The 24,708-nt window shown below is 38.7% G+C and overlaps 1 protein-coding gene across 1 annotated transcript in view; it reads right to left on the reverse strand.

Annotated features, from left to right (window-relative positions):
* The window catches only part of KHDRBS3 (KH RNA binding domain containing, signal transduction associated 3), a 179,931-nt gene that overhangs the window by 70,354 nt on the left and 84,869 nt on the right, over positions 1–24,708 (reverse strand). The window contains exons 4-5 of the mRNA XM_046642399.1: positions 22,857–23,003; positions 9,843–9,982 (exon numbers count right to left, since the gene is read on the reverse strand). Coding sequence (XP_046498355.1) covers positions 9,843–9,982; positions 22,857–23,003 — 287 coding nt within the window. The remainder of the gene's footprint in view (positions 1–9,842; positions 9,983–22,856; positions 23,004–24,708) is intronic.

Here is a 24,708-nt window from a genome sequence, read left to right on the forward strand (position 1 = left end):
AAAAATGACACAGGACATATATTTAGCACATCTCCTACTCAATGAAGATCAACAATATATATATATAAATTTCAATCACTCTAAATTGTACTGACAGATGTTATAATTTCTATAGTGTTTTATTCATGTTTTTTATCTCAGTATATATCCAGAAAAATATTCAATGTGATTAGAGGAAAAAGTAGTTTTTACTTATAGTACATCTAACCCCTTTGTGATATTTCAGTTAATCTGTGTGTATTCAAACTAGTTAAGGCTCCTGCTTCCTCTAATATCCCATCCCTGCCGTCCAAGGTACGACATGGACCACAAAATATTCAACATGCTTTTTGAACATATAACTTTATGTCTTTCAATTTTACGTAAGACATAAATTTATATATTCAAGAAGCTCATAATTCTTTCAATTTTATGAAAGACATAAATTTATATATTCAAGAAGCTCATAACTCTTTCAATTTTATGAAAGACATAAATTTATATATTCAAGAAGCTCAGAATTCTTTCCCATCAACATTATTAGCTCACGTGCCCACTGAGTGTATGAAATCATCCTAAGGTATCCGTCATAGAATTCTAGACAAGTCATCTGATATATGTAGCTCCAGATACTTATCTATAAAACACACTTTGAAGATTGATTTTTAAGGGTTTGAAATTCCACAGGAATGGTGTTAAGCAGCATAGTATTAGTATTGTTTTAAATGATACTCTGGTGAGAGGAAGGCATGATGGAGAGTGACATGCTAACATAAAAATCCTGTCATATTGCAAAGTATTCATTGAATGCTACAAAATGAAGTTCAGGGTAAAGTTGAACAGCTGGACTGATAACATGGGGCTTTTTTCTGAAAATAAAAAAGTGTCTGTTAGATGACATTTATAATGATAATTAATAGTTTTTTGGGGGTTTTTTTAATGAGAAAAGTTAATTCAAATTGACAGGATTAGGATGCTACACAACTCAGAACGAGGATAATGGAAAAGCAGAAAGATAACACATCTGCATAGCAAGTTTCATAAGCAGAGGAATGGATATGATTGTAGTTGTTCTTTCTGTTTGCATTTTTCAGCAGGGTAATCATGGTTTCTGGTTTTGAAACTCAGATATGAAAATAATCCAGAAAAGTTTTTATAGTGAATAGCTATTTTTGTGGGAATAGAGCTTTGAATGACTGAATTTAAAAAGTCATTGACTAATCAAGAACTAATTATTTAGTTTATAGATTAATAAGAGGTTTTAGGATATGATGAAAAAGTATATGCTTTGGGTTCCAACAAACCACACACAAATCCGGTTCTGTTACTTAGTTGCTGAGCAACTGTAACACCATTTACAGTTTTCCAATCTGTAAACCGGCTTAATAACATCTAGCTCTTAGTTAGTTGTGAAGTTTACACACAGGGTATATAAGGTGCCTCCCCTAGAACAAGCAGTCAGTAAGTGGTAATTATCAATGTGGTCTTCTACTCAGACTCTGTCCTGACACTTTCCTTTTGGCTACTTACTGAAGGGTGAGGAGAGAGAGCAGACAGAAGGTACAACTCACTCAGTTCTCACCTGATGCATTTAACAAGAGCACATTTATATACATTCTATACATTTAGCAACAGTAGCACTGATTAGCAGAGTAAGAGTAGAAACATACATATACTACATTGTTTGGCTTTTGTCTATAAATTTTATGAGAAGTGAAAAGTATAAAGTAAATCAATGAATTTGGTAGCAGAAGCCCTGAATTCTCAGGCTCGCTCCAGCAGAAGCACCTGGGTGACCCTGGGAAACACAGCTGACTCCTGGCCCTCAGGAAAGGGAGCACCCACTGCTGACTGCACAGTGGGTGCCTGCAGGATCTCGTGCCAGGGTCTTAGCCTGGTATCACCGGTATCACAGTGTGATAAACCTTCCAGAGATCTATTTGAGGGCCCTGCCTGATGCAACAATGACCTGAGGGGTAATTTATTTTTCTATAGAATCCCTAAGACATTTGACAACTTATCTGGATCTTGTGTTTTTTGAGAGTAAAGCTTAATCATTCTGAGATTTTTTTTTTTTTCTTGCCAGAGGCTGCCAAGTGAAGGAAAGGGTAGACAAAAGGAAAAGGAGAACACGGCCTATAGCTACAATCTCTCGGAATTTATAATCCCTTAATTCTTTCAGAAGAAATTGTCAGAGCTGATGGAGACAGGAACTTGTACACACATGACTTTGGCAGCTCTTACTCTGACCTTCAGAGATCACATTAAATGTGGTTCCAGGGCAATGCTTCTCACACCTCAGCGTGCAGCCTCATCACCTGGGACCTAGTTTCGGGGCAGTCCAGGTCACTAAGTCTAGGGGGCATTGGGATTCTGTGTTTCCAAGAAGCTCTCAAAGGGCTGCTGCCGCTGGTTTAGATCCAGCAGTTACACACCTGCTATGAAACCTGTTGGCTACCTCTTTTCTTTACTCTGTGATCCAGCTAATCTTCAATGCCACTAAAAAAAAAAATCACTGAGCAACTGTTTTGTTATCCTACAGTGTAACAGTATGAAAGAAACCCAAGGCACTTGGTTTCTCCTCTGACAAGTTATGAACTGGTTATTAGTAAAAGTGTTGACAATACAAGACAGTGGGTGAGAAGGACAACCTCTTACAAAGTGCAAGCGCGACTAATTTACCTTTTCATCCAATGATATATCCCCCTGAAGACAGAAAGCCCATTCCTTACTTTGAAGCCTGTCATTGTCTTCCAATTCCTATGGTTAGCATGGTTTTATTTATTTACTTATTGTTTTGGTGAGGAAGATTGGCCCTGAGCTAACATTTGTTGCTCATCTTCCTCCTTTTGCTTGAGGAAGACTGTCACTGAGCTAACATCTGTGGCAACCCTTCCTCTATTTTATGTGGGATGCCATCACAGCATGGCTGGATGAGCAGTGCATAGGTCCACACCCAGGATCTGAACCAGTGAACCCTGGGCCGCTGAAGCAGAGCACAGGAACTTAACTGCTATGCCACTGAGCTGGCCTCTACTTTTTTCTTCATTTAAAAATAAAAATAGTGGGGCTGGCCTGGTGGTATAGTGGTCAAGTTTGTCTGCTCTGCTTTGGTGGCTTGGGGTTTGCTGGTTCCTGGGCATGCACTGACGCACCACTCATCAAGCCATGCAGTGGCAGGCGTCCCACATATAAAGTAGAGGAAGATGGGCATGGATGTTAGTTCAGGGCCAGTCTTCCTCAGCAAAGAGAGGAGAGGATTGGCAGCAGATGTTAGCTCAGGGCTAATCTTCCTAAAAAAAAAAAAGAAAGAAGATGAGGAAACCACTCAGAGAGAAGTTCCCTGATGCCAAAGAGCTAGTAACAGCCAGAGGGGACTCTGATTTTCCCACAGTGCCCCACCCTAATTTCCAGCAAACAGTCCCATCTTTTCTGCTTTCAGACCTTTGCCCCCTGGTTGGGATGACTTCCCTCTGGCACTATCCTGCTGGATTTCTTTATCTTCCTCCTAAGTTTGTTCATACTCATGTTCCCCACTCAGAATTATTTGTACCCTCATTTCTATTTCCATTTCACTTTTTCTCATATCCCTTGTCCCCTATTTATACCATTCTGTCATAATTACTTGTTTCTCTGACTTTCCCCTCTTAAGTCCCCTGACGTCAGGATAACGACTTACTCATCTCTGTAAGTTCAACTCCTGTCACAGAAAAAAACTCAAGGAAAGTTTGTGGCATTGTATGACCCAACATCAGAAACTGACAGACTGACTTTCAAAGAGGAAACAATCCCTTAAAACTTCTGACAAAGCAGGGTGTGGTGGAGGAGATTCCTACCGTGTGTGAACACACTCACTGGACTCCTTCCACCCGCCACTGTCTCAGCCTGTCAGTGATCTTCTTTAACGTTATTCTAGGAAAATATCAGTTGGCATGTCAGGTGTCAAAAATCTTCCTCCAGTCGGCACTGAAGTCTACAGGAGGGCCTAGAACATTTACCCAGCGTTACGCTGTCTTGACATGGATGTGCCTGGCTGAGTTACAACCCAGAGAACCCCGCTTAGCCGCTTTTATTTGTCTGTCCCTGGCTGGCACTTAAATTACAAGTTCTTGTCAGAAGTTCTCACACTATTTGCAACATTATTTGCCTGAGTTATTGTCTTCTCAAAGCCTATTAATGTGATTTTAAAAGAAACCACACATTTTCCTCCTTTGTCTCCTTTAATCAGCTGCAGTGTGGCTGCTCACTAACACGCCATCAGCGAGCACATGAGTAAAAAGCAGCTGGATGCCGAGGGCTGCGGGAGCAGCTCAGTGGGAGAATTTCAGTGGACCTCATGGCAAGAAAAAAGCCAAAAAACTCATGTCCAACGAAAGTCCTCTAGTGTTCTGCCTGGGACATGGGGCAGACAGGTCACATATCAATACCTGATTTTACTAAAGGCACAGACAGTAGACACAGAGTGGGAGGGAGGTGGAGGAGGTGACTTTTCTGAGAGTTTAGGTGGTAGGATGTCCTGAGAAGGTAAGTTCAGTAGCAAATCAAACAATTAAAAAAATGTTTTTTTATGGAAAATTTCTGTAATTTTGGCTACTAGAAAAACAAATATATTATTGTTTTCCTATAACCATCCTTTCCTTAATAAAAAAGGACTTTTTAATATAGATTGGTAGATTAATATAAATCACACCATATGCTGCTGAAGTATTTATGGCCCTTATACGAACTATTCAGTTTTCTTGATAACATTTCTCATTACTTCATATACTATGGGGAAACTACATCATTCTTAGTCATTAAAACAATCTTCAGCACCTGTGAATATCATTCATAATCCACTTTAAAAAGAGACTAAGTCCCGTGTGAAATCAACGTGGATGAGGAAATGAGAGCGACTGTGTCCCAGCTCGTGGTTTGAGAAGCTACGCAGAGAAGCGCCCAGCAGGCAAAGTAACTGTGGCTACTTGCCAGTCATCACAGCAGCTGCTGAAGTACCGGTTTCACAAAGATAGTACACCATTAAAATCTGCGGGGCACGGTCTAATGTTGAAACTCTAAATGACTACCTTAAGCTGATAGTTCAGGCAATGCCTACAAGATGTTGATTACTGTGGCTGGTGGGCCTGTGGAATTTTAAACTCTCCCAGGGCAACTCTGCGAGCTGGCTGCAGCACCCAGCGCCCCGACACACAGTCTGGGAAGGGCAACCGTAAGATCCAATGTGGGATCGCAGTCCAAGACAGAGAAGAGGAACCGGGCAGGTAAAATGGTTAAAGAAACTGTGGCTGAAAATTCCGCCAATTTGATGAAAGCTGATAAAAGGCCTTGAGTGACTGGGTTAGCCTAACGTCCTAAGTTAAAAGAAAATCACCACATTCAGCACCCAATACTGTGACCGTGTGTTTACTACTTAGAAAGACAGGCTTCATCTGCTGTGTTCACTTTTTCTTCCTCCTGTTTCTGGTGTCAAATGCAGGAAGATAAGACTGCTCGCTACTTGGGAGAAAGGGCCAGGTGGGCCAGAGGAAAAGCATCACACAACAAGCCAGCTGTTTTGAAGGGAGCATCATTGAGGGTTCAAAACTGTCTAGCCCAGACCACCAGAGCAGCAGGCAAAATGCAGGGTAGGAGACCTACTAAGAAAAACACAAAACAAAACAATAAGTGTGTTGCCTGGAGTGGCCTCAATTCTTCCCAAACTCCCCCTCTGCCAGCATCTGCGGAAGGAGCGAGGGAGATGACATACCCACAGCAATGCTTTTAGGAGGCACAGCCCAGGACAGACTGAAAGCAAAGAAACTTCCCTATGTCCAAAGTGAAAAAAACAAGTAAGTTTAGTTCTCTCACTTGAAACTGAGATGAAGGGGTTTTATTAAAACACTTATTGCTTCTCAATGCAAGATTTAATTTTGGATTGCTTACATATTTTAGCAGAAAGGTATCCTGAAGTGATAACAGTGGGAAACATTCATGAAGAGTCCAGCAATAACTTGTTCCACTGTGAAATTCCAAAGTGGTGACATTCATGTGACGATTCCCACAAAGCTAATCCCCTAGTAAATTCAGTCATATGTGAGACAAGAACTACATTAACAAAACACATTGTAAATGGTCAACACTTGATCAGCAAGAGCCTAAAGGATGTGCTGTTGTACTGCAGTCACGCAACAATTACTAACTGAGCGGCTACTATATGCCAAGTACCAGGGAGCTGCTCAAGGGCACTTATGGGTTTACATTATAATGAGGAGTAATAATCAGTGAAAAAGTGAAATGAGAAAGGTAAATTGAGTTTGATAACTGCTACTAAGTAACCACGATAGCGTGTGGTCGAGCAGCTCCGGGGCTAGGGCCTTCAACAAGGCCAAGAGCAGAGGCTTCTATAACAGGTGCTTGAACATGCTGGGAAGGCAATGCTGAGGGCGTGGCTAGACACAGGAGACCCAGCACTCTGGGGAGAAGGAAGGGTGAACAGAAAGGACCCCGGGAAAGAAATGGGCTTGGTCTCTTTAAGGAACAGAACGAGACCAGTCTGGCTGGAGTGCAGAAAATGGCAAGGAGGAGTGAGATCCAGGCAGAAAGCCGGAGAGTGCCAGATGATGGAGGCGCAGGTCAGGAAGTCTGGCTTTTCTTCTAGCTGCAAAGGAAGCCACTGAAGGATTTTAAAGCAGGGAGAAGATAAATCTAATATAATTTTCAAAGGCCTTTAACACAGTGAACGAAAACTGGAAGAATAGTGTAGATAGATTAGGAAGGATAGAAGAGGTGATTAAAGAAAAACAGACTTAAGACCTATTTTAGAGGTAAAATCAAAATGACTTCCTGAGGGCCTGGGTGTAGCAAAGACTTACAACTCTCCAGGGGAGATTCTCTCACACGTCTCAGGGTTAGAAAGTGCCAGGCTTCAATGAGGAGGTTTGTCTTTTGTTTTATGTTGTTACTGCTTTTAGACACTCAGACACTGTGAACTCTATAACCATGTTTTCCTCAGCTTTGGCCACTAGGAAGCTCAAAGCATCATGTGAAGACCGACCCCACCAACTCTACAGAATAACACGTGCTTTTTGTATACTCACCTTACCCCTGGGGCTTTTTGTAACTTTCTATCTTAATTTCCACATCAATTTATTTTATTCTGTTAGATGGACATATTAGTCTGGCAAGTTACTATATGTGATTTGATGAGAAAAAGTAGTAAATAAATATAAAAGTCTTTTCATCCTAGCTTGTGTTAAAAGTGTTATCATGTGCTATAATGAAAATATAATAAATGTGTCAGAATGTAAGTTCTATGGAAGAACTGCAGTGAGAGAACAGAGGAAAGAAAAACTATGGATGAAAACACAAGGGGAGGATCAGAGAGGGAGAGGCATGGGTTATGGAACCAGACTGCTGCCTGTGTGACAACCAGACTCTACCAAGTACTAGCTGTGCGACCTTGGGCAAGTCACTGACTCCTCTGGTCTCATTTTCCTCATCTGTAAACTGGCGACGTTACCAGAACAGTGCCCACCTCACAGGATTGTTACGGGGCTTAACCTAGCTGATAGGTATCGTGCCTAAAAAAGTTCTCTATCAATAGGTGCAACATAAGTGTTTGTTAAAATAAGTTTCAGTTTGGGATGTAAAGATACATAGGATTTAAACAGGTGAGAGGGGCAGAACTGTAGACAGAGGAACATGCGAACAAAGGTACGGACGGGTGCAAGCACAAACTTTATGAAACAGTTTCCAGCCTGGGGTTAAGCACACAGGAATACGACAAAGGAATCTATAAAGACCAAAGGGGGAGAGGTTTTAAGAAAAAATACAGAAGGGCTTTGAATGCCTCTTGTAGGAATATGAACTTTATACTGCAAAAAATAGAGCATTTGAAAGATTTGGTACCAAGGGAGCCCACAATCCTATGGAGGAAAGACAGTGGGGTGTGTGTGAGGCACTCTGCCCAGTGCCTGGACCAGGTGCTCCTCAGACACGCGGTGACCCTAAGTACACAAACAGAGATGTTTACTCTAGCACTAAACTAGCCATTACTCTACTACAAATAAAAACAAGGCCTGAAAGGTGAGCTTCAAAATAATCCTATCAGAGAACAGTAACCATCAAGACAACGGAAAAGCTTTAAATGGCAATGTTTATGCTGTGAGGAAGAGGAGTAATTCATCTGGGCAGATGGAGGTGTTTCTCCACATACCATACTCCAAAAAATGGAGAGCTTCTGCCTTCTTTATCTGTTCATAACATAACAGTTTCAACTTAATTTACAACCTGACAACTAAGTTAGAAATTATCTTCGGTAAAAATGGCAGATCTGGTTTGAGGAACACAGCATCCCCGAAACAACAGCACTGGGTGTGCTCGATTCTCTACGCTCTCCGTCCAAAGGACACGCAGCCTGTGAAGCGGCCTTATTAGGAAGAGGGCCACTGCAGATGTGCTCACTAGGTTAAGAATCTTGAGATGGAGAGATTACCCTGGATTATCCCGGTGGTCCCTAAATACAATCACACATACCCTTGTAAGAGGAAGGCAAACAGAGATCAGAGCCGGACAGAAGAGGAGAAGGCAATATGAAGACAGACGGAGAGATGAGAGTGATGCGGCCATATGGTCAGGGCAGGCCTGCAGGCACCAGAAGCTGGAAAGGACAGGAAAGGATTCTTTCCAAGAGCGTCTGGGGGAGCACTCTAACACCTTGCTCTTGGTCTAGTAACACTGAGTTCAGACATGGAGCCTCCAGAACCACAATAAACTGTTCTTTCTTAAAGCCCTCAAATTCAGAGTAATTCATCACAGCAGCCACAGGAAACTAATACAGCAGGTGAGTAACTGCTTATGATGATCTCAAGTAAATTTAATTGTAGAAGAAGTGGAAATGAAAGAGATTTACCATTTACTGATCACCTACATAAATTACTTTTTTCAATCATCAACAGCAGTTCTATCACTATTAGCTCTTTTTCATAGAGAAAAGCCACCTGCATCACACCCAGATCTATGTTTATTTTATCCTGCAGTAACACCTGTTTCCAACTGCTCTGAAGCTGCACTGATCAGCCACACTGAAGAGGGGAACTGACTTTCTATCCTTCTAAATAAACTTGGGGATATACAAAAAGTGCTATTTTAAATTATTTCATGCAAAATTCTAACTGAAAAGATATATATTTTTCACCAGTGAAAAATTTGTGTTACTTCTTTTCACTGAGTTCTTTTGGGGACAAAGACTAAACAATTAAAAATAATTCTCAAATAGATTTGAGATAGTCATATGTATTTTGTCAATTTATGATCTGCTTAAATTGATTTATGAATTCATTAAAATAGTTTTCATATTAAAAGTAGTCATCATCCAAAGACAAAAATAAAAATTCTGCGTGCCTGGTCAAGCTCAGGATTTTTAAGATACCACAGAGTATTTAGGGTGACTGAAATGACAAGAGGTATTTGGACACCCACTTGGTGCCTGACACTGTGCTGGACACTGGAGATGTGGCGATGAACTCGCCTGAGGCTGTGCTCAAGGGGAAAACACATTTCCACTCTCTCACTTTGCATATCAACACTATTATCTACATAAAATAAGCTTCATTTTATATAATTAAGGAATTAATGTTAGAGTGATCGAATGAACTTATCTCAAGTCAGCAGCTAGCAAGTGGTACAGGTTACACTTAAGCCCAGGAACATCTCAGTCTAAAGTGAATCCCCTTAATATGACATCATACTGTCTGAATATATTCTTATAGGCTTTGTACTGATACACCGACAGAGCTGTTTGACTATTAATAAAGGAAACATTAAAATTATTGCCGTGGTACCCTACTCTAACAACAAAAAATAAATCAATTAATTACACCTACCTGGTTATTGCTGGGGTTGGTACGCCTCTTGTACGCAAAGTGGATTTCCCTCGAACAACTGGTACATCTGCGTTTTCTGAGCCACCATTCAAATATGTTAATTCCTGGAGCTGCGCTTGCCTGATCTCATCATTATAGTCCTACATGGGAGACAGAAGAGAGCATAATTCACCTCATCCGAGAAACACAAAAGTATTTTTTAATAGAAAAAAGGGTTAGGAAACTTGGTGAATTCATAAAACAAGATTTAAGTTTGTTAAAATAAAATGCATCAAGAAACTGTTGTAAAAAGGAAAAAAAACAGTATTTTCCCCCAAACTACGACTTTCTACAATCAGCCATAACTCCTTCCCCTGCGTATGCTTTCCAAGTGAAACATTTATAATAAAATGCCATATAACTGATAGATGGGCATTGTTATTTACAACTCAATTCAACTAGCAGTTATTGGCATCTATGATGTGCCAAGTAACAGAAAAACACAGAAGAGCAAGCCATGGTCCCTACAGCCAAGGAACTCACAACCTACCAAAGGAGGAGGACACAGAACATGGCAGCTTTACTGAAATTAAGAACCACATGGACACATTCATTTTACACATTTCCATTTGGATACCTCACAAGTAACAAAATGTAACATTTCCAAAATTGAATACATCATCTTATTCTTGAAAACTTGCTCTTCTTTATCTTACATTATTGTCCAAATATTCAACTAAGAACCTCTAGGAGTCATCCTTGATTTCTCCCCTTTCCTTAATACCCCCAACTCCACTCCACAGTCAGCAAGAAAGATATGTAATAAATAAATAAAAGTGTTTGTTTTATAATAAAAGGAAAGTTGAGGTCTAAATGGTCAAAAAGGAAAGTCATCTAATTCTGCTGTGGGTAGTAAGAGGAGGCACTTCTCTACCAGAAGGGCCACCTAAGGATGGGCATGAACTAAATACCAAAAGGGGGCAGTAAACTATTCCAGACAGAGGGAAAAGCATATTTAAGACCCAAAGTAATGCTGTGTCCAGGGAACTGAAAGAAGTGCCATATGGCAGAATTGTGCAAACACTTTGGGGTGGGGATGGGGGCTTCAAGTGGAGGGGAAAGCAGAGGCCAAGCCATGAAAATCCTTAGATATTTTAAATACAACTCTAAATGTCTAGAATTAAGTATACTAAAAAGCATTCAATGGTTTTAAGGAGGTGAGTTGCATATTTAGGTGTGTGTTTTGGAAAAATCATTCTAGCATTGTGTATATAGATAGCATAAGACTGAAAGTAGGGACTGATAAAACGCTACACTCAAAACCATCAAAACCACATACGCTTCTCAAGTGCATATGGAGCATTCTCAAGGACAGACCACACACTGGTCCATAAGATAAGCCTCAATCATTTAAAAGGACTGAAATGAAACAAAGTACATTCTCTGACCACAATGGAATAAATCAGAAATCCATTAAAAAATGGAATTTGAGAAGTTAACAAATACATAGAAATGAAGTAACATAATCAAAATAACCATTAGATCAAAATAGAAATCCACAAGGAAAATTAGAAAATACCCTGAGATGAATGAAAACGAAAACACAACACACCAGTATGGCCAGGATGCATGTAAGGCAGTGCAAAGAGGAAAATGACTATATTTAAAAAATGAAAGATTTCAAATAAACAACCTAAACTTTCACCTTAAGAAAAATAATAAATCCAAAGTAAGTAGAAGAAAAGAATAATAAAAACTAGGCCAGAAATAAATGAAATAGAGAATAGAAAATAAATAAAACATCAATGAAATAAAGTTGGTTAAGATTAACAAAATTGAAACTTTTAGCTGGGGTAATCAAGAATAACAGAGGGATGACTCAGGTTATTGAAACCAGGAATGAAGAAGGAGAATTTATGCAGACTTTAAAGAACTAGAAAAGGACTGTAAGGGAATACTATGAAGAACTGTATGCCAACAAATTAGATATTAGATGACAGGAGACACGGACAAATTCCTAGAAAAACACAAACTATCAAAACTGACTTAAGAAGAAACAGAAAATATGTACAGATAGTAACAAGTAAAGAGACCAAATTAGTACAGTTGGCCCTCCATACGTGCGTGTTATGTTTATGATCTGCGGTTGGCTGAATCCACAGATGGGGACCCCAGGGATGGGAAGTACTGACCAAAGGATTTGAGCTTCTGTGGATTTTGGTATCCACAAGGAAAATTAGAAAATACCCTGACGGTTCTGCAACCAATCCCCCTCAGACACTGAGGGACAACTGTACTCAAAAAATGAGCTGCAAAGAAAATCCAAGGCCCACGTGACTTCAATGGTGAATTCTACAACAATTAAAGAAGTACTCATGCTAATTTTTCACGAACCTCCAAAAAACTTAAAGAGAAGGAAACACTTCCTAACTCATGCTACAAAGCCAGTATTGCCCTATCCCAAAACCAAAGACATTACAAAAGAAAGCTACAGATGAATATCCCTGTGAATATAGATGCAAAAGCTCTCAAAAAAAGAAATATTAAGAAGACAAATCCTGGAGCATAAACAAAAAAGGGGGCATATACACAAGAACTGAGTAAAACTTACACCAAGATTGCAAGGTTGGTTTAACATCTGAAAATCAATTAATGTAATACCATAATAATAGAATAAAGGTCAAAAACCACGATTACTTTAATACACAGAGAAAAAATATTGGACAGAAGAATCCAGCACACTTTAATGATAGAAACACTCAGTAAAGTAGGAAAGCTCACAGCTAACATTGTATTTAATGGTAAAAACTGAAAGCGTCTTCCTAAGATCAGGAACAAGACAGGATGTCTACTCTCGCCACTTCCATCCAACTTTGTACTCTAGGTTCTAGCCGGACAATTACGTAAGAAATAAATAGTATTCAGATTAGAATGGAAGAACTAAAACAATCTCTAATCATTTATGGCATAATCCTGTACATAGAAAAACCATAAAGAACCCACAGAAAAATTAGTATAACCAATAAATGAGTTTAGCAAAGCTGCAGGATGCAAGATCAATATACAAAAATCAGTTGTATTTCTTTACGTGAGCAATGAACAATCCAAAAATGAAATTAGGAAAAAAATTCCATTTAGAGTACACTGAAAAGAATAACATACTTAGAAATAAATTTAAAAAAATAAGAGCAAGATTTGTACACTAAAAACTACAAAATATTGTTGAAAGAAATTTTTTAAAATATACATAAATGGAAAGATACTCAACGTTCATGAATAGGAGGATATAATATTGTTATGATGACAATAGTCCCCCAAAATTGACCTACAAATTCAGGGAAATCCCTACCAAAATTCCAGCTGATTTCTTTGCAGAAATGAATAAGTGTATCCTAAAATTTATATGGAAATCCAAAGGAACTAGTATAGCCAGAAAAATCTTAAAAAAGAAAAACAAAATTGGAGGACTGTTATCTTCCCATTTCAAAACTTACTAAAAAGCTACAGTATTCCAGACTGTATGGTAATGGCTTAAAGGACAGCTATAAAAATCAATGAATAGAATTGAGAGCCCAGACATAAATTACAGCCAACTGATTTTTGAGTGGTCTCATTAACAAATGGTACTTCAACAACTGAATATCCACATCAAAAAAATAAAGTGGGACTCATACTTCCTAGCATACAAAAATATTTAATCAAAACGGATCAGAAATCTAAAAGTAGGAGTCAAAACTGTAAAACTGCTAGAAGAAAAATGAAAGTAAGTCTTTACGATCCTAAGTCATGTAATGATTTCTTAGATAACAAAAGCACAAATGAAAAAACAAATTGCACTAAATCAAAATTTAAAACTGTTATGCTACAAAATTACCATCAAGAAAGTGAAAATACGACTCACAAAATGGGAGAAAACTTTTTGAAATAATATATCTGATAAGCAAATTGTATCCAGAATATATGAAGAACACTTACAACTCAATAATAAAAGAACACATAACCTAATTTTTTAAAGAACAAAGGATCTAAATAGGCATTTGTCTTCAGAAGATATAAAATGGCCAATATGCCCATGAAAAGAAAACTAGTCATTAAGGACATGCAAATCAAAACCACAATGAAATTCCACTAACATACCCACAAGGGTGGCAATAATCAAAGATACAGCCAATATCAAGTGTTGGTGATACTGTGGAGCTACTGGAACCCTCATACTTTGCTGGTGACAATGTAAAATTGGCCAGCCACTTTGGGAAACCATTTAGTAGCTCCTCAAAAATGTTAAACACAAAGTTACAACATGACCTGGCAAATACTCTCCTAGGTAATACCCAAGGAAATGAAACATCCATCCATGCAAAAACCTGTACACGAATGTTCACAGTGCAAAATTCATAGTAGCTCAACAGCAGAAATAACCCCCAAAAGTTCTCAACTAATGAACAGACAAATAAAATGTGGGATATTCATATAATGGAATAATATTCAGCAATAAACAGCAACTTGAATGAACCTTGAAAACAGTATGCTAAGTGAAAGAAGCCAGATAAAAATGTTTTATATAAAATGTCAAAAACAGGCAAATCTATAGAGACAGACTAGTGGTTGCAGAAGACTGAGAAGTGAGGGAGGGCAGGGAAGGAAACGGAGAGTGATCGCTAACGGGTATAGGGTTTCTTTGGGGATGATGAAAATCTTCTAAAATTGACCATGGTGATGGTTGCATAACTCTGTGTATATACAATAATTCAATGAACTGTATATCTTAAATGGGTGAGTTGTATGATATGTGAATTATATTTCCATAAAATCCATGTAAAAAGGTTGTCTAGGGAAGCAGAAGAATGGGGAGTGACTGCTGTCCATTATAAGGTTTATTTTAGGGGGTAATAAAAATGGTCTTAGACAATGGTGACAGTTGCAGAACTCTGTGATTAAACTAAAAATCACTGAACTGTATACTGTATATCGGTGAATTTTATGATATTTTACATATTAAAGGAAAAAACCACAGTGGAGGCAGAAATACAAGACAGAAGCTCTTAAAAAACTCCATTATGTGGTAAGGATGGCCTAGAGTGGGGAAGGGGCAGGAAGGATGAGGAAAGGAAGATTTGGAGATATTTATAATGTTTAATTTTATTAGAAACAGTAATACACTGGATATGGAGAACACGAGCAAAGAATGTCAACTGGTTTCTGGAAGACAAGAAGGGTCAGTAGCAGAGTGGTATCATGATGGCAACAATTTTGTAAAGGTTGAACCTGCAATGGCCTATGGTACATGAAAAGTGAGATACACTATAGCAATCAGATATAGGAACTGGAGATTTACAAGTTAAAGATATGGATATAGAAGTGGTAAAGGAACGTTTACTGAGGCCCTACACATTACAGAAAAAGGCCTGTCATCAAGGCCGGTCCTTGCAGGCTCCTAGGAGACAAGCTCTGAGCCCATGTAGGGTTCTGCCTACTAAGAGTGTTTCTCTGTGCCTGAGGCTTGAGGCTGTGCTGTAACAGTTTGGGCAGAAAAGTCTGTCCTAGGGATATGACTGGTGGGGAACATTTGTTGGCTCAGGAAGTGGGGTGGCGATGACAGACTCTCAGTAGCTCAGGTGAGGTACACAGGCATGACCATATGCCTATGTGACTGATCCCCAAGAAAAACCCTGGACACCAAGGCTCAGGTGAGCTTCACTGCTTAGCAACACTTCACATGTGTTGTAACACATGGTTGCTGGGAGAATTCAATGTGCCCTTGTGCTACTCCACTTGGAAGGGATACCTGGAAGCCTGGGCCTGATTTTCCTGGACTTCACCCCATGCGCCTTTTCTCTTTGCTGATTTTGATCTGTATCTTTCTGTTGAAATAAACCATAATCATAGAATAACAGATTTTCTGAGTCCCGTGAGTCCTTCAAGAGAATTACTAAGCTTGAAAGTGGTTGTGGAAAATCCTAGCACAAGAATTCATTTGTGTAGAAATGTTAGCAACAGGCAGGACTGCTTGGGGCACAATCACAGAGTGAGAGAAGGGCTAGGACATAGCTTTGAACATCAACATAAAGTAAGAGGCAGAAGAAGGAAGGCCTACACAAAGCAGACCGAAAGGTGTGGCAAGAAACTGAGAAGGAAAAGGAGGTAATCATATTACGAAAGCCACAGCAAGTCGGTGGTGCATTGCCGTTTGGTCAGGCTGCCAAGTATCAATTCCAGGGGAGTTACCAACAATAAGGCATTACTGACTTCAGAAATAGCAGTTTTGGTGAAGCTGGAATCCATTTCAGTGGGATTAAGAGTGAATGTGAGTAAGTCACGGACACGGTAAAGGCAGGCAGCCTCCTCCAGCTGAGGAAGAGAGAAGGACTGTAGGTCGAGGGAGGGAGGGAGGGTTTATGATAGAAGAAACATCAGCATATCTGAGAATGAAAAGATGCAAGGGAAACTGTTTCCTGAATTATTTAGAATTGAAAATATATTTGAAATATGTTTAGTAAATTTATTAAAAATAAATACACTCTCTCTTCCTTAATTTTCAGAAAATGACTTGAAGCTGGTAGTGGAGGGCATTGTAAAATAAGAAAAATAATATGAACACCACTCAAAAATGAAGTTGAAATCACACTCAGCCAACACTTGCAGAGTAGGAGGAAGGGAAGGCAAATGAAGACAAATCAAGTCACCATGATAAGCAGGAAAAGCTAAGGGCAAGGGCATCCAGAATTTACTGTAAACGGAGATTCTTTTTCTTGACTTATTGGGGGTATTGTGATCTCAGAAGAATCATTTGAATCTATCATTATTTCAATCTCTCTAAAATAAACCTATAAATATGCTTCCTACCATTTTACTAAAAATGTGCGAAGATTAATACATTATTTGTAAAGCACATTCTAAATAAAATGTGCTACATAAATGCTAAATATTTGCCCTGTTGAAAAGTGTTAGGAGGTGTGACACAAATTGTATACAGTTAAAAACAGATTCATGGGAAAAGAACTTAACTTGGGCCCTATCCAAAAACACTATTAAAAAATTTTTTGAAAAAGCTTGCTCTGAAGTTAGGTGATTATAACAGCGTCACAAAAACTAGAATTAAGGCCCATTTTAAACATCATCTTTGTAAAACTACATTTTAAAGCAGACAAACAGTGGAGTTAAAAAAAAATGAACTCTGAGCCCCTCACATCCAAGGTTAAGCCTGAATTTAGCTGACTGAACTTACCAACTTTGTGATTTTAGACAATGTTTTTAAACTTAAGATAATTGTTCCTTCTGACGTCATGTGGACACAACTGATATAATCATTATAGTTATAATTTCCTTGGTTTTCGAAATAACGCTTTTAAATCAGTAGTGAAACTAAGTCATATATGATAGTTTACAGACTAAATTATGTTTATATTTTTACATTATAAACTAGTCATATTTTAACTCTCTATCTGAAAAGTGAGACTATTATAACACTAATACTAACACTGCCATCAATCGCGAAGAATGCAGAAGTGATTATAATTTTAGTTCAATACGTATAAATGAGATTTTTCTCTCCAGCTGAGTTTAGAATCTATTTAAATGTATGTTAGCCTAGAGAAAGAGGACAGAGTTTTTAAATGAAATCATTAAAAGTAATCTATTGAAATTCAGTGGGTTCTCTGCCACGAATTTACTCTTCAGATATATTTGCCAAAATATGCGGACATTTATGTCCAAGGTTAATTCTGGGATCATTGTTTATACTAAAATATATAAGAAATAACTTAAATGTTCATTATTTGAAGACTAAATCCTGAAACATGCATATAATGAAAGATTAGCAAACATTAAAAAGAATGAAATAAAACCGTACACATGGTCTTACGGACAGAGGTCCAAAGTAACCTAAGTTTAAAAAAAATAACCATAATGAGAGGTCAAGGGACTTTGAGGATAGCTAATGAGGAACTCAGCAAAGCCTTTCTATATAAAGCAACAACAAAAGCTGACCAAATGGTTAAAAGCAACAATTTCAGGTCTCTGGAAATTGATTGGAGTTACAAAATAAATAGAAAATAAAGTAAATTTGTTCGTGAAAAACTGCTAAATCTGAGGTAGGAAAAGAGGGAGTCTGTGTTCCTGAGGATGCCAATGCTCTCCTCCCTAGCCCAGGTGAGGCATTAGTTCCATCAGGATGGGGAAGGACAGGAAAACGAGCAGCTCTGCTGTAGGACGGGCTCACTTCATTTGGAAGAAAGTGTGAGAAACCCACACGCCCAGCAGCACTGTCAATATCAGGAGCAATTTTTGTAGCAAATGAATAGAGGAGACCAGTGAATCAGCAAGCCTAATACTGTAGTTTTGGGCGGGGCAAGCAATAGACTGGCAGACTAGGCAGAAATTTAACAGAGATCCAGGAAACGAGACAGCCACGAAGAGCCTTGGGAAGCTCCCTGCACATATCTGGCTGACTGGAAGTCTGTGCACATGGTACAGTCAAGAACAGAGAGAGCTAAAGCTCTCGACATATGCTTGCCTGACAGTGAGTCTATGCACACGGAAAGGAGACACAAGGAAAACCTGCGGAAAGTAAAAGCCAGGGCAGACGCAAAAACTGCCTAGCCTTTGCAAGCACTCCCCAATGCATACACGCTTCCATCAGCAGAGGATGGCTTCGTTACTAACACAGGTGTTTGAGCACAACCTCTGACCAATCGCTAGCTGACCACTCAGCAACGCTGACACAGAGAAAACTCCAGGCCAGCCCAGCTTAAAAACAAAAGAAGGAAAAAGATTAACAAAGACATTACTAGCCATAAACCATGAAGATGACAGATTCCACAGATTTAGTCCAACTAAATTATTAAAGAAATGAATAAAAACACAGCAACAAACAATCCTCTGGGAATAAAATTAATGAGAATGCAGATGCACTACATTATCTAAAATGTCGTTTTCAACAAAAAACTAAGACATGCAAAGAAACAGGAAAATGAGACCCATGCTCAGGAAAAAAAAAAAAAAAAAGGCAGTAGGAAAAAATTGTCCTGGAGAGGGTCCAGATGTCAGACTTGCAAAAGAAGAGATTTTTTTAAAAAAGAGAGTACAATTACTGCAATTAAAAATTAACCAGCTCAACAGCAGATCTGAAATGGCAGAGGAATGAATTGGCACACTTGTAGATAGGTCAATTAAAATTATTCAGTCTGAGGAGCACAGAGAAAAAAGGATGAAGAAAAATGAGCCTCAGAGATCTATGGGACACCATCAAGTGTACAAACACACACATAATGGACAATGGGAATCCAGGGGTTGGGATTCACACCCCCATAGGAGGAAGAGAAAGGAAGAAAAAATTTAAAGAAACAATGGCTGAAAACTTCCCATATTTGAAGAAAATATAAACTACATATCCATAAAGCTTAACAAACAAGGATGATAAACATACATATCATAGCCAAACTGTCAAAAATCCAAGACAATAAGAAAGTCTTGATAAGAGCAATACAAAAGCAACAGATGATGTACAGAACAACAAAATAATTAAAGACTCTTCCCATCAAAAATCATGGAGCCCACAAAGCAAGGGAACAGTCTTCACCACCTGAAAGAAAAACTCAACCTTGAATTATATAAATTGCCCTTTAGAAGGCAGGGGAAATGAAGACGGTCTGAGAAAAACAAGACAAATGTTTGTGCTAGACTTGGGTTACATGAAAGACTGAAGGAAGTCCTTCAGGCTGAAAAGAAGCAACACCACATGGCGGCTCTAACCACAGGAAGAAATCAATGGGGTTGGCCCCATGGTTAAGTTCGCACACTCCGCTTCAGTGGCCCAGGGTTGCTCTGGTTCAAATCCTGCACGTGGACATGGCACCACTCAACAGGCCATGCTGAGGTGGCGTCCCGCATGCCACAACTGGAGGGACCCACAACTAAAAATGCACAACTATGTACCAGGGGGCTTTAGGGAGAAAAAGGAAAAATAAAATCTTTAAAAAAAAGAGAAAGAAATGAAGAACACTGGGAATGGTAAATGTGGAGGTTTATATAAGACTATAAAAATATTGTACTATAAGTCAATATCCCTCATGATCATAAATGTAAAAATCCTTCACAAACTATTTATAAATCACATGCAGCAACATACAAAGGAAATTATAGACCAAGTGGGATTTATCTTAGGAATGTAAGGTTGGCTTGACATCTGAAAATCAACTAAGGCAATACACTATTTTAACAGAATAAAGAAGAAAAACCACAGATCAACTCAATAGGCAGGAAAAGCATTTGGCAAAATCCAACACCAATTTGCGATAAAAACTCTCACCACTTAGAAATAGAAGAGAACGTCTTCAACATAATGTTAGACCTAATGAAAGACTGAAAGCAACAAGGAGAGGATGTCCCTCTTCACCACTTTTAATCAATGATGCGCTGAAAGTTCTAGTCAGTGTTATAAGGAAAAAAATAAAAAATTAAAGGCACCCAGATTGGAAAGGAAGAAGTAAAACTTTCTTTAGTCACAGAGGACATGATCCTGCATGTAGACAATCCTAATGATTCCATTAAAAAGAAACACTATAACTAATATACACGTTCAGCAAGGTCAGAAGATAGAAGATTAACATACAAAAATCAACTGCGTTTCTATACACCAGTAACCACCTGAAAATGAAATTTAGAAAACAAATTCCATTCACAAGAGCATCAAAGATTATACATTCTTAGAAAAAATTTAACAATAGAAATGCAAGCCTAGTACCCTAAAAATTATAAAACACTATGGACAGAAATTAAAGAATATCTCAAAAAAAAAAAAGTAGAGAGCATTTCACGTTCATGGACTTGAAAGCTCAATATCGTGAAGATGGAAATTATTAATCTAGAGATCTATAACTTAGATTTGATCAAGAGATTCAATACACTATCTATCAAAACTCCAGCAGGCTTTTCTGTAGAAATTGACAAGCTGATTCCAAAATATATACAGAAATGCCAAAGAGCCAGAATAGCCAAAATAATTTTGAAAAAAAAGAACAAAGTTGGAGAATTTATACAACCTGGATTTCAAAATTTACTATAAGGCTAAAGTAATTAAGAGTATGATATTGGCATAAGGACAGGCATATAAACCAATGGAGCAGAACTGAGAATCCAGAAATAAATCCAAACATGCATGTTCAGTTAATTTTCATCAATGGTGTCAAGGCAATTCAATAGGAGAAAGACTGTCTTTTCAACACAGAGACAACTGGATATCTATATAGAAAAAGATAAATTTAGATCCTAACCTCACACCATACACAAAAATTAACTTAAAATGGATCATAGACATATATGAAAGAGCTAATACTATAAAATATTAAGAAGAAAATACAGCAGAAAATTTTTGTGACCTTGAGTTAGGCAGAGTTCCTCTGGCCAGACCAGATTCAAGGTGAGAGAAATTAGACCCTACCTCCGGGTGGAGGAGCATAAAGGAGATGGGACGGGAGGGACCACTGCAGCCGTCTTTGGAAGATAGAAGCTGTCCTACTTGGCAAGGTCAGCACTCCCTGGCCCACACTGAATGACCACTAAAACATTACACCTCTCCTTAGTCTTGTCACAGGTGCAATTTTATAGTCCTTTATGTGAATATCTGATTCTTATCTCTCTCTCCCATTACATAAACTCCATAAGGACAGGGACAATATCTTTTATTCATTCACGTGTGTCTATCACAGAGAAAGCACCAAAAACTTTGTTTTTAAACTAAATGAATAAATGGATCATTACAGTGACTTCAGGGAACTAAAGAAAATATTAACGATTTTCAGCTGTCAAGTAAATACTTAATACAATCCCAAGTCCTGGCTTTTCAAGGGCAATTGTGATTTAAAATATCCTTTTCCCACAAATACAACAGTGTTCCTCACAGATAATATAATCATGATGCATATGTTGCAGTATGTAAGTCAATCTACTAGACCAGCCTGCAATCACTGAAGACACAGTCTTACCCCACAGAGCCCGCCAGCAGATGCAACAGTTTCTCTAAAGTAAATTGTCTAAAGAATCAAAGTGTTTAATGTTTCAGTTTTTTAAATCAAGAACACGTAAATTATACAAAAGACCTAAACTAACTTTTGTAATGGAGGTAGGGATATATTCTGTTTAAATTATGACATTCTTAGCAATGTCAAGGTGTCTGAAAAGGGTTAAAAAAGACTGTCAATTGTTAACAAAACATCAAACACCTAGCAGAAGCTGGTTGAATAGCTTCACGTGCCTCTCCTCTCTGTGCTCATCATGCTTATGGCTGCCATTCTGTTTATCAGGCTGCACCGAGATCATCTGCTCAGGCTTGTTTCTTCCCCTAAGCCCATATTCCTCCAGGGCAGCGACTGCTCTTACACATGTCCGCACACCCAACACCAAGCACAGCGCTGGGTATACAGAAGGTACTAATGAGTTTGTGTTGGAGAACAATAAATTTGTGAGGTGATTTCAGTGTCACAAAAAAGCTTGGGACTTGGAGTCCCAAAACGTGAACAAGTGATTGTGCTCTTCAACCTTCTTAGCCCTGTAACCTTGGGAGTATTATCGCTATTATTACTATTTTTGAGGAAGATTAGTCCTGAGCTAACATCCGCTGCCAGTCCTCCTTTTTGCGAGGAAGACTGGCCCTGAGCTAACATCCATGCCCATCTTCCTCTACTTCATACATGGGACGCCTGCCACAACATGGCTTGCCAAGCGGTGTGCAGGTCTGCACCCAGGATCCGAACCGGTGAACCCAGTGCTGCCGAAGCGGAACACGCGAACTTAACTGCTGCGCCATGGGGCTGGCCCCAATACTATTATTTAATTTCAAAAAAAATCTGTCACCTCATATACTCACAAGGAATAATGTCAAGTAATCCCCAGGGACACAGTGAGGTCTACTTGTGATGCTGTATGTGAAGCTCTTTAATAGAAAAAGTGCTATGCAAATAACAACACTGATAAGAATTACCAAGGATTAAAATAAAGACTTTAAAGTACAAGTTAACTATCAAGAAAAACTGTACTAACAGGAATGAGGAACTTTTTGATTTCTTCCAAAGCATGTCCCATTCGGGCATACGCTTCTGCTGGTGGGGCAAAAACTTCAATGAGAACGTGCAGATCATCATGAAGGTGGAAGTACTTTGCTTCTCCACTTTTCCTCAACTCTTCTTCCTGAACAAAGAAAAATCATGTTTAACAATGTGTCAGAAGGAAAGAAAATAAAAACTCCCCAGAGCTTATGTGGCATGTAGCTCTCACAGAAGATTCACTCAGTAACAAATACCACCTAAAAAAGAAAGTTTAAAACAGAAATCTGCTCCCGCCATTCCCAGGCTTTTATGAAAACTCCAAAGGTTTCCTACGGCTGCTGGAGTAAGCCTCAACCCCTGCCTCAGCCTAGGAGGAGTCCCGCCGCCTGCCTACCACCTACCACCGCGTGCTCTGGCTCCCTCGCCCCACCTCCTCCAGGAGCTGCACAGAGATGCTTTGCGTTCCTCAGACCAGCTAAGCAATCAAGCTCACTTCTCACCGCTCACACTCTGCGCCTGTGATCCTGTTACAAAGTAGTTGCCACTATCTGAGATAACTTATTTTTCACTTGTCCATTTTCTAATTTCTGTCACTAAAGGTGATTGCCATGGAGCAGAAACCATGCTTGTCTTGTTGGGTGCGGCATTCTCCTTATCTAGGAAAATGCTTGGTATATAGCAGATGCTCAGCAAATATTGACTGAAAGAATGATCAAACATTATTTCTTCATTTCTACATTCATTTGCTCATTCATATATCATTCAAAAAAGCGTTTCAACAGGCCAGGCACTAAACTCTTTCTGAGGATAAAACAGTGAATAAAATAAATGACAGATTTTAATTACATAAATTTACACATTTATGATAAACATCTTTTACCATTTTTCTCTTTTCTGTGGTTTACATAATGAAATTCAGGGGAAAATCAGGAGGAAAAAAACATTTAAGGGACTACCAACTTTGCTCCATTCTCTTTTCCTAATTAGCCTTCATCAGGGCAGCAATTACAGAATCCGGGTCTTTGAATAGTCTTTGTTTCCAACATTAAAACCAGACAGACAGATTAAGATTAGTAGGAACCTACATCTAAAGTGATTTCTAAAAGGTAGGAAACTTTCCCAGCCTCTCCAAAAAATCTATCCCATAAGAGAGAGAATTCCAGGAAGTCCTGGCAACAACATCGTTCGTTTAATTTCACCATTAGCCAAGAGGCCAAGGAAGCACCAACACCTTCACTTCATCCTTTAAGGCCTCAACTTCTGTTACTTAACTAATCTGAATTCTTACTAAGAAAAGAGACATCAACGTGAAAAGGGCATGGGATTCACATTCACATATACCTGAATCTTAGCTATGCCCGGCACTAGGTGTGTGAGTTAAGACAGATTATATGTAATCCAACATTTAATTTGCAAAATCAATTCCATTTGGTGTTAACGCATGTATATTAATGCAGGATCGTCAAGAAGACTCAAAGGACCAGCTATATGGAAACACTTGGCCAGGAGACAGTGTGTATAGAACACTGCCTTACACGTGGTAGGCTCTCAATAAATGCTAGTTTCTTTCACATTTATGGAAAGTGGGTCAGAAACTGAAAGAAAGAAGAAAACTATTTGAAATACAGGACAGCAAATATAAGCTACCATAATATCCTACGCATTTTCTTTGAAATTTGTCTTGACTATAAGAAACACCATTCTTTTATGCCAACCGTAGATCATCCATTGTTCCAATCAGAACATTTTCAATCATTTGATCTGATACTCTGCCTTGTATAGCTAAAGCTTTAAAAATTGTATTCTGTGTACAGTAGTCCATCTGTGAAAATATGAACTACTAAAAT

This window comes from Equus quagga, chromosome 16 (assembly GCF_021613505.1).
Source record: "Equus quagga isolate Etosha38 chromosome 16, UCLA_HA_Equagga_1.0, whole genome shotgun sequence".
NCBI lineage: Eukaryota > Metazoa > Chordata > Mammalia > Perissodactyla > Equidae > Equus > Equus quagga.